Below are 11143 nucleotides of genomic sequence, written 5' to 3' on the forward strand. Positions count from 1 at the left end.
GGCTAGAGAGTCTAATTATCTTTTTTTCCCAATTCACAAGGTTTCCCAGACCTCAGCACTACTGCCATTTGGTGCCGTATCATTCTTGGGGCCACGGAGGGATTGTCCTGTGGCCTGTAGAATGTTTGGCAACATTCACCCACTAGATGCCAGCAGCACACACACACCCTATCCGGGCATGACATTGCCAAGTGTCCCCTGGGAGGCCAGAATCACTCCCCGTTGAGAACCACCGGGTCAAAACCAGAAGCCAGGGGCCAGCCTGAGATCCCAACCACACAACCAACCTAACTAAGCCCGCCCCCACCCTCCCAATAGCTGGAAACCACAGGAATGTGGAGGAGGCAGAGGAGGAGGCTCTCTGGGAGGGCCCCAGGAGGTCTGGCCTTCACTTGAGGGTCAGCAGGGAAGTCTCTGGTCCAGCCCCTGATAATGACTGTAATACCAATAGCTACAATTTACTGTTTACTCTGTGCAGAGAAATCTAGGGCCGGCTAGTTGTTAACTGAGCCATCTCATCGGACCCTCCCAGTGGCCCTAGGGTGCGAGCATTCTTGACTGCTTCATCTTGCTGATAAGGAAATTCAGCCAAACACAAAGTGGCCTGTGCAAGGTCACAGAGCTAACAAGAAATGCAAAGGTAGGGGAGGGCTTGTAATGGATGACAACAGGGGAGCAGAGAGGCGCCTGTGGGTGGCGGGGAGGCAAGGCAGCCCCCAGGGGCTCAGTGTCCACCCCAAGAGGAACCCAGCTAGGAGTCTTACTCCTTGATGTTCAACCGCAGGCAAGGCTGGAGCTGACCCCACCTGCCACGGAGGACCCAAGGCCCAAGGGAGGTGTCCAGGGGCAGCGCACCGTTGCTTACAACACCCATCAGCTCCCACAAGCATCCGCAGCCAAACGTGCAAGAAAAATCTTGGTGTTATTTAGAATGCAGCTTCAAGACCAACCCTCCAGGGACCGACCCCCGCCCTGCCCTGCAGACGGACCGCAGCAGCTCGGGAGCCCCCCCAGCTCGCCCCCCCCCCCGCCCCCCGGGAGTCCTCACGGTAGACGCAAGGGTTCTGGCAAACAAGACCGAAGCGGAACGGGCCGGCCGGCGACGGTTGAGAAACTGAGGCAGGGCCGGCCGGGCGGGAGGAGGATGGGGGGGAGGCCGCTCTCCGCGCGGGGGGAGACGAGGTGCGGCGGGGCTTGGGGGCCGCGGTGGGGGCGCACGGGGCCCTGGCGCGCCCCAGCCGGTGCCCGCGGAGGCCTGGGGGCCGCGGGGGAGGGACATCCCTCCGTCCCGGGGCGGGACCAGGGGGCGGAGCGGCCCGGTGACCGGCGGTGACGCGGGCCCCGCCCGCTCATATAGAGGCGCCCCGGGGGCGCAGGGACCGAGCTCCGCCGCCGCCGCCGCCGCAGCCTCGCCCGCCGGGCGCCCCGCAGCTCCCAGCTCCCAGCTCCCAGCTCCCAGCTCCCAGCATCCGCGCCGCCGCCGCCGCCGCCCCCAGCGCCACCGCCATGCGGGAGATCGTGCACCTGCAGGCCGGCCAGTGCGGCAACCAGATCGGAGCCAAGGTGCGCGGGGGCCGGGCCACGAGCCCCGCAGAGCCCCCCACCGGGGGCTTCCCGCAGGGCTGGGGTCCCCGGGAGGCCGGCACCCCCGGGGACCGCGGGGGGCGGGGGCAGGGCCAGGCTGGGAACAAAGAGGGCGGTGGGGGTGGGGCCCAGCCTTCTGTGCGCTGGCCACAGCTGGCTTCACAGCTGGCCGCTGTCCTCTCCACGCGCACAAAGAGACCCTGCCCCTCCCCGCGGCTGCAGCCTGGGCGAGCTGACACCAGCAGGCTGGGCTGAGGTGGTGACTCCGCTCCTCCCCGCCCCCACCTCTCCCTTCTTGCTGCCTCATCCCTGCCTCCCCACGAGGCCTCTGGGTCCCCTCTTCACCTTGCCAGGGGGGACAGGTGGCAGCTAGGGAGGTGGTTGGAGGTTCGTGGGCCCAGAGAGGCAGGGACAGGCCAAGCCGCCTGCTTCCCCTCCCTCTCTCCTCACCACCACCATCCCTCTAGTTTTGGGAGGTGATCAGTGATGAGCATGGCATCGACCCCACGGGCACATACCACGGGGACAGTGATCTGCAGCTGGAGAGAATCAACGTATACTACAACGAGGCCACAGGTAGGGCTCAGGGGGCACCTGCGGGGGTGGTGGGTGGGGAGGCTGGGAGGGGACAGGATGCTGGTGCCCGGCACTCCGCCACCCCAGCTGCCCTCCATCTGCTTCCCTGCAGGAGGAAATTATGTTCCCAGAGCGGTGCTGGTGGACCTGGAGCCTGGCACCATGGACTCTGTTCGCTCCGGGCCCTTCGGCCAGATCTTCCGGCCTGACAACTTTGTGTTTGGTGAGTTCTAGGCATGGGAAGCCCCCCTGTTCCTTTCACTTCCAAATACTTAGTGGAAATTCTTCACATAGCATGGGAGACGTCAGTGCTAATCGCAGGGCCCCACGGCCCAGTGGGGCAGGCCGACAGGGCAGTCAGGCTGTGACGCGTGACACACAGGTCACTGCGGGAGCCCAGGACAGGCATCTGATATGGGGGAGGGTGTACAGAAGGCTTCCTGGAGGAGGTGGCATTTTAATTTAACACTATGGACTGGAGCCAGGCTGCCTGGGTGAAAATGCCAGCTCTGCCATTTCATGCATCCAACAAATAACTTATTGAGCACCTACCGCATACCAGGTCCTGCTGTTACCCCCAGATGAACAAAGCAGACAAAACTCTCTACCCTACCGGAGCCAACTTCCCAGTGGAGGGAGATGGGCAAGAGAGGAGATAAACAAGTAAAATTCAGCCACCGATTGAGCCAGCTGGGTGACTTAAGAGGGGCTCTTGGATCTCTCTGTGCCCCAGTCTCCACATCTTTAAAACAAAAAGACCTACCTGAAAAAAAAAATAAATAAATAAATAAATACATACATACATACATAAAAAAGACCTACCTGTCAGGATGGGAGGCTGAAAGCCATTAATATGCGCAGAGCACTTAGAACAATGCTGAGTGGAGAGCAAAAGGTAAATAAGCATTTGAGGTTTTCACTGCCATCATTAATACCTCCAGCCTAAAATAAGAGTGGGACACAGGCTAACCCAGACACTGAAGGGGGAAAGATGTGCAAGAGAGAGGGAACAGCACATGAAGACCACAGACACATTTGTGGCCCTCAGATTCGAGGCGCACGCACACTCTGTGAAGATCCTTCTCTGAAACCTTCCCTGGTGCCTCCCAGGTCAGGCTGGCTGCACACCCCCACTTGGCCTCAGGCCCCAGGCCCCACCCTCTCCCCCAGCACCCCGGGCACCTCTCTTCCTCAGAGCAGGGTGGTTTGTCGAGGCTGAAGTCTAGACATTGACAAGACAAGCTGTGTGACCTTGGACAAGCGACTCCCCTTCTCTGGTCTGTGGGATGATTCAGCAAGATAATGATCCTCCTGTGTGGATACGGCTGTGGTAGGACTAAATAATGTTGGCCACAGGGTGCGAGGGGTTCCCATGGAGGGCTCCATGGGGACCACGGAATTCTATGGGTTCCAGGAGAGAGGGGAGGGGAGGCAGTAGTAAAAGTGTGGAGTCAGGAGCCAGATTGCCTGGCCATCCTGTTTTCTCTGAGGCTGTGACCTGGCACAGAGACCTGAAGGAAGAGTCAACCATGTGACTATCTGGGGGAAAGGGCATCCCAGGCAGAATGAAGAGCAGGTGTAAAGATCCTGGGCGGCATCAGGCCTGGTGTGCTGGAGGAACAACAAGGAGGCCTGTGTGGCTAGAGCAGGGTGAGCATGCTGGAGAGAGGGAGGAGGCAAGTGCAGGTAGGTGACAGGTCACTCAGGGCCCTGTGGGCTGCGGGGGGACTTGGGCTTGCACCTTGAAGGAGGTGGGAGCCCCGGAGCCTTGCCGGTAGACGCGGGCAGGGCCTGACTCACGGGCGCCCTCTGGTGGCTTAGAGAACAGACTTTGGGGTGTAGGGTGGAGATGAAGGTGGGAACCAGTCCAGCGCAGGGTTGATGAAGTCAGACCAGGGTGGAGTCAGAGGAGGGGATGAGAAGAAATGTTACATTTTCATGAAAATACCAGCCCATATTCTAACACTAATCCTTGTCCTCCCGGAGCTCACACTTCCCTGTGACATTACGGGCAATAAACATGATTAATAGGGCAGCACAGGTTTGTCAGTACTTTGAGGAAAAAAAAAAAAAAAAAACAGGGAAGAGGACTGAAAAATGGGAGGGGTTGCGGTTGTATATACGGTGGTAAGGGAGACCCTCACTGAGGGTGACAGAGCACTGGAGGAGGAGAGAGCCGCGTGGGTATCTGCGGGTAAGAGCATTTCAGCCAGAGGGAATGTGTGTGCAAAGGCCCTGGGGCAGGACTGTGGGTGGTGTGTTGGAGGAACGGCAAGGAGGACCCTGTGGCTGGAGCAGAGTGAGCGAGAAGGGAGAGAGAGAGAGAGAGAGAGAGAGAGAGAGAGAGAGAGAGAGAGGAGGTGACGGCAGGGAGGGGAAGTGGCAGGTCCTGCAGGGCCTTGCCGGCTGAGGGACGGACGTGGGCTCTTGTTATAGACAGAGCTGGGTTTTGAGCCAACGTGGGATGGTTTTGAGCCAAAGTGGGGCAGGAATCCATTCGGGTTCTAACAGAATCCCTCTGGCTGCTGGCTGAAGAGGGGCAGGCGTGGAAGCAGAGGGAAGGATTAACCATGAGACTAATAAAAACAGGGGCGGCCCGGGTGGCGCGCAGCGGTTTAGCGCCGCCTGCAGCCCGGGGTGTGATCCTGGAGACCCGGGATCGAGTCCCTCGTCGGGCTCCCTGCGTGGGGCCTGCTGCTCCCTCGGCCTGCGTCTCTGCCTCTCTCTCGCTCTCTCTGATTGAATAAATAAATAAAAATTCAAAAACAAAAAAATGTCCTTATTCAAGTGCTAGGATGGCCTGGGTGGCGTTGGGGTCGAGCTCTCCTCCTCTCCTCCCCTCTCCCCTCTCCCCCCTCCCCCCTCCGCAGGCCAGTCCGGAGCCGGCAACAACTGGGCCAAGGGCCACTACACGGAGGGCGCCGAGCTGGTGGACGCGGTCCTGGACGTGGTGCGGAAGGAGGCCGAGAGCTGCGACTGCCTGCAGGGCTTCCAGCTGACGCACTCGCTGGGCGGCGGCACGGGCTCGGGCATGGGCACGCTGCTCATCAGCAAGATCCGCGAGGAGTTCCCGGACAGGATCATGAACACCTTCAGCGTGGTGCCGTCGCCCAAGGTGTCGGACACGGTGGTGGAGCCCTACAACGCCACGCTGTCGGTGCACCAGCTGGTGGAGAACACGGACGAGACCTACTGCATCGACAACGAGGCCCTGTACGACATCTGCTTCCGCACCCTGAAGCTGACCACGCCCACCTACGGCGACCTCAACCACCTGGTGTCGGCCACCATGAGCGGCGTCACCACCTGCCTGCGCTTCCCGGGCCAGCTCAACGCCGACCTGCGCAAGCTGGCCGTGAACATGGTGCCCTTCCCGCGCCTGCACTTCTTCATGCCGGGCTTCGCGCCGCTCACCAGCCGCGGCAGCCAGCAGTACCGCGCGCTCACGGTGCCCGAGCTCACGCAGCAGATGTTCGACGCCAAGAACATGATGGCCGCGTGCGACCCGCGCCACGGCCGCTACCTGACGGTGGCCGCCGTCTTCCGCGGCCGCATGTCCATGAAGGAGGTGGACGAGCAGATGCTGAGCGTGCAGAGCAAGAACAGCAGCTACTTCGTCGAGTGGATCCCCAACAACGTCAAGACGGCCGTGTGCGACATCCCGCCGCGCGGCCTCAAGATGGCCGCCACCTTCATCGGCAACAGCACGGCCATCCAGGAGCTGTTCAAGCGCATCTCGGAGCAGTTCACCGCCATGTTCCGGCGCAAGGCCTTCCTGCACTGGTACACGGGCGAGGGCATGGACGAGATGGAGTTCACCGAGGCCGAGAGCAACATGAACGACCTGGTGTCCGAGTACCAGCAGTACCAGGACGCCACGGCCGAGGAGGGCGAGTTCGAGGAGGAGGCCGAGGAGGAGGTGGCCTAGGGCTGCGCCAGCGCCGGGCCGGGGAGCCCTCGCCCCTCCGCCCCTCCTCCCCTCCTCCCCTCCTCCGCCCCTCCTCCGCCCCTCCTCCCCGGAGCCCAGGAGCCTGGCTTCCCACTCACGCTGGGGGTGGGGGTCGGGGAGCTGGCTGACCTTTGACCCGGGAGCCCCGCTTCACCAGTGACCCGGCAAGCCTACCTTTAACCCACTCCGACCTCTCCTCCACCTTTGACCTCCCCCACGAACCCCTCTGTGCCCCCAGACCCCGGAGTCCCGGAGTCCCAGCTTGCCGCCGAGCCTCCACCTCCCGGCCTCACCCTTGACACTGGCAGCCCCACCTCCCCTCCCCTGAGCGCCCTCCCCCCCTTCCTCTTTCCTCCCACCCCCCCCCAACTCCCTCCCCTCTGCTCTCCCAACCTCGGTTCCCGCCCACTCCCCCCCCCCCAGTGGTGGAGGGCTGCGTGCTGCCGAGAGAGCAGACCCTGAGCATGTGAGCCAAAGGCCTCCCCACCCCCCTCCCCTCTGCTTCACCTGCAATAAATAAACTATTGTCCTGCCCTGTTTCTGCCCGGAGCCTTTTTCATCTCCCTGTGGGAGGGTCAGGAAGTGAGCCTTATGGGATGCAACTGGGTGGGGAAGAGGGAGCCTCTGATCTGGGGGCGGTGGGGAGCCAGGCAGAGATTTCAGAGTCCCACAGAGCAGGCTAGACCACTAAGGATCTGTGTGGGGTTAAGTAAGCCACTTGCCATCTCTGAGCCTGGATTTGTTCAGAAGGGGCAGGTAGAAGGAGGGCATCGGTTCTCCCCCAAGTTCTGCTGGGGCATCCTCGCAGCAGGGTGCCCAGTTCCCCGGGAGCCACCATCCCAGGAAAGCAAGGCCTTTTTCTGCTAGCTTCAGAAGTGACAGTGTGAGTGTCCTCTGGACTCCTAGTCGACAGGGTCACAAAGGTCTACTACCCAGGTTCAAGGGGATGGGATGTACACCCCACCTCTTAAGGGTAGAGGTGAGATTCCAGAAGGGCATGTGGGATGGGAGCTATCGCCGTGACCGGCTTTGGAAATTGCAGCCTGCCACACGGAGGCTCTTGCCCAAAGTCCACTGGCTATTTTTTTTTTTTTTTTTTTTTTTATGATAGTCACACAGAGAGAGAGATTGAGAGGCAGAGACACAGGCAGAGGGAGAAGCAGGCTCCATGCACCGGGAGCCCAACGTGGGATTCAATCCCGGGTCTCCAGGATCGCGCCCTGGGCCAAAGGCAGGTGCCAAACCGCTGCGCCACCCAGGGATCCCTCCACTGGCTATTAAGTGGTGAGCTGGGGCTCAAGCCCTGACATGATAAGTCTAGAACACTGATTCCCCTTTATCAGCCAGAGTTCAGCGTAAGGGCCGTGGTAGGCATATTCAGCAGAGAAGGATTTAATAGGAGGATTTAGGGGCTTATAGCATTGTTGGAGGGACTGAAGGAGTGGGCTTATTTCTTAAACTTTAGCATGCAAAAGGCTCACCAAGAAGTGGCACCTGGCTGGCTCAGGGGGTAGAACACACGACCCTTGGGCTCAGGGTTGTCAGGGTCGTCACCTCGAGCCCCAGGTTAAATGTAGGGCTTACGTTAAAAAAATAATAAGTAAAAAAAAAAAAAATCTCCAGGAAAACTTGGCTACAGCACAGCTTCCTGGGTTCTACCATAGAGTTCCTGGTTTAGTAGGTTTGGGGGGGGGGTGAGGCCCAAGCCTTCACATTTTTAAAAATATTTTATTTGGGGGGCACCTGGGTGGCTCAGTGGTTGAGCGTCTGCCTTTGGGTCAGGTCATGACCCCAGGGTCCTGGGATCAAGTCCCACATCGGGCTCCCCACAGGGAGCCTGCTTCTCCCTCTGCCTGTGTCTCTCCCCCTCTCTAGGTGTCTCTCATGAATAAATAAATAAAATCTAAAGAAAGAAGAAGGAGGAGAAGGAGAAGGAGAAGGAGAAGAAGAAGAAGAAGAAGAAGAAGAAGAAGAAGAAGAAAAGAAGAAGAAGAAGAATTATTTATTTTTAAGTTATCTCTATACCCAACTCAGGGCTCACACCCACCACCCCAGAATCAAGAGTTGTGTGCTCCCCCAACTCAGCCACCCGAGCACCCCCAGACTTTGCATTTTTAACAAGCTCCCAGGTGATGGTGGTGATGCTGCCTATGAAACCACATTCTGAGCAGCCCTCGAACAGGCTGGAACATCACAGAGCTGAGCCACCAGGGAACTGCTTCCTCTGCTCCGTGAGAAAGGTGGAGAATCGAGAGGCTGCCACCAGATTCACAGAATCCAAGCACACCTCCCGACACCCACAAAACCTGGAAATAGGTACAGGCACACACGCACACACTCACTCTGCCTTCCAAATCTTGCGAGCATTTCTAAGTTGCTAGAACCTCATCTGCATCCAGAACCAGAGCTGGAAAGAAGTCTAGGAAAAAAATTTTTTTTTCATATTTTTCACTTCTGCAATTCCACAGGAAGGCGAACCAGCAGGAGGAGAAGGCAGGAGGAGAGAGGTTGAGAGCCACTCAGCTATCTCCACCACACTCTGCTGGGCCACCAGACCCAGGCCGGCCTTCTGGACCCCTGACTGGGTCCCCTCTCCGCAGCCAGGAGGAAGAAGTATAGGGAAGACAGCGTGGATCCCCAGACCCCAGCACCCCCCAGTGGGCAGGCACAGCACAGTGCTGATTGGTGGGGCAGAAAGATGGGATGACCGGGCAGTGAGCTTGGCTCCTTTATCATCACAAACCTTAGGTGGCAGCAAAAGAACTCCTTCTACTCCCCAAACATCCCCTTCTCCAGTAATGGGCACCATCCAGTTGCTCAAACCCCAAAGCGAGGAGTCAGCCTTGATTCTTTGTTTCCCGTGCCCAGCACCCTCTTCCTATCTTTTGCTGAGTCTAGTTGTCTCTGTCTCCAAAGTGTGTCCCAAATTTGACCCCTTCTCCCCACTTGTCTATACCCTGGCCTAAGCCACCACTGTTCCTCATCCCGAAACCTCCTCCACCCATCGCTGCCCTGGCCCCCTGCCACCACCCCAGCCACCCTGAAGTCAGTCCCCCTTCCACATCAGCCAGAGAGGAGCCTGTATATGCAAATAAGAGCCTGTCCCTCCCCGGCTCAAACCTTCCCACAGCTCTCCCTACACTCAGACTGAAACCCAAACTCTCACCTTGGTCTCCACCCACTACTGACTACATCCCTATCACCCTCCCCCGTCGCTCATTAAGCTGAGACTGCAGTGACCTTTCTGGTGCTCAATCAAATCAAGCTTGAGCCAACACTGTACCTGCCATTCCGCTACTTTTTTTCCAGAGGTGCTCACTCACCACCGGCCACTTCTGGTCTGCGGGCTTCAGTTCCTTCAAATGTCACTTCCTCGGAGCAACCCGCCCTGGGGAATACAAATTAGCACCCAGCCCCTCCCCGTCCACTCTCTTGTTTCATTTCTCTGATGGCGCCTCTTGCTAACTCCAATGATCTTGTCTATTTGTACACGTGTTTCTTTTGTCTGTCCTCTTGCGTCCCCACTGGCGTGTACGCTTCACGAGGACAGGAATCTTGTCTACCTGGGCCACCACGTGCCTCGGAACAGCCGGATTCAACACAGGCCTTCCGTAATTCTTTGTTGCACGAATGAGCACGTGCACCATAGATGTTCTGATTTCCTCATTTTACAGTGAGAAAAATGAAAGCCCAGAAAGTACAGAAGGCGGCTTTTCGGATGGCCTCCCGAGAGGCCCATCTCCCCTTCCCATGCCCTTGTGTGATCCCCTCACTGACTGGGGGCTGGACCTGGTGATGGCTTCTGACCCATGGGGTAGGTCAGAGGTGTTGGGATACCGCTTCCCAGTGGAAGTGACAAAAGACCGTCACTGCCAACGCGATGGGCTCTCTGGCCTTCTTAGCCCTCTTGCTGTGGTGAAGCAAGTACATGACAGACAGTAAGGTCCACGTGGCAAAGAACCGAGCCCAGCCAGCAGCCAGCAGGGACCTGAGACCCTCAGTTCAACAATCCCCAATGAACCCAGTCCTGCCAACAGCCATATGGTGAGCTTCAGAGCAGACCCCTCCTCCGGTTGGTCCTACAGATGAGACCACAGCCTGATGGACACCTCACTACAGCTAAGCGACCTTGCCATCGAGGACTCCAATAAGCTGTGCCCGGAGTCCTGGCCCCCACAGAAACTGTCAGATGACAAATGTGTGTTCTCTTATGCCACTAACTCTAGGGCCATTTGTTACACAGCGATAGATAATACTGAGAGGTCAGATGACTTGCCTGAGGCCACACAGATCTTAAAGAAGGAAGTCAGTAACTTCATCAGAAGAGAGAGTTCTAGGCTTCATCAGTAGAAGAGAGAGTTCTAGGCTTAGGCCAGGGTATAGACAAGTGGGGAGAAGGGGTCAACTTGCCTGAGGCCACACAGATGTTAAGAACAAAGTCTGTAACCAGATACCAGTATCTGGTACTTGCTTCCGCAATACCAGATAGAACACATCAAAAGTTCAATTCTGGCCTTATACTAAACATTTTACATGAACTCTCTCGTGGAGCTCACGGGATCTGTGAAACAGACACCGTATCCACCTATGGTACAGATGCAGAAACCAGGCTGGACAGAGAATCGTGCCCTGAGATCACACATCAGAGACATCAATTCTTTTTTTTTTTTTTTTTTAGCCCCACCTCCTCGGTATGCCATTGGGTATTTGTTCTGAATTGGAGTGGATTTCAGAAACGAAGAAAGACTCAGGACATCTCTGCGGACTCCAGGCCTCAGTCCGTCAGGGCCGCTATACCAGAACACCACAGGCTGGGTGAATACAAACAACACACATTTACTTCTCACAGTTCTCAAGACCGCAAGTCCAAGATCAAGGCACCAACAGATTCCATGTCTGGTGAGGACCCACTCCCTGGTTCACAGAGACAGCCGTCTTCTCACTGTGTCCTCATGTGCCAGAAGGGGCGAGGGAGCTTTCTGGGGTCTTATAAGGGCACTCATCCCATCGGTGAGGGCTCTACCCTCATGGCCT

The 11143-nt window shown here is 57.8% G+C and overlaps 1 protein-coding gene across 1 annotated transcript; it reads left to right on the forward strand.

Annotated features, from left to right (window-relative positions):
- The first annotated feature begins 1377 nt into the window (after positions 1–1377).
- TUBB4A (tubulin beta 4A class IVa) lies at positions 1378–6648 on the forward strand. Its single transcript, XM_025457220.3, has 4 exons — positions 1378–1563; positions 2052–2160; positions 2273–2383; positions 5031–6648. Exons 1-4 carry the CDS (start codon positions 1507–1509, stop codon positions 6086–6088), a joined length of 1335 nt encoding a protein of 444 aa, XP_025313005.1. The 5' UTR covers positions 1378–1506; the 3' UTR covers positions 6089–6648.
- The last annotated feature ends 4495 nt before the right edge of the window (positions 6649–11143 follow it).

The sequence above is a fragment of the Canis lupus genome, chromosome 20, assembly GCF_003254725.2.
Source record: "Canis lupus dingo isolate Sandy chromosome 20, ASM325472v2, whole genome shotgun sequence".
Taxonomy (NCBI): Eukaryota; Metazoa; Chordata; class Mammalia; order Carnivora; family Canidae; genus Canis; species Canis lupus.

Coding starts and splice junctions, on each gene's coding strand:
- TUBB4A (XM_025457220.3), top strand. CDS start 1,507: ATGCGGGAGATCGTGCACCTGCAGGCCGGCCAGTGCGGCAACCAGATC. Junction 1,564..2,051: donor GCAACCAGATCGGAGCCAAG/GTGCGCGGGGGC, acceptor CCATCCCTCTAG/TTTTGGGAGGTGATCAGTGA. Junction 2,161..2,272: donor ATACTACAACGAGGCCACAG/GTAGGGCTCAGG, acceptor GCTTCCCTGCAG/GAGGAAATTATGTTCCCAGA.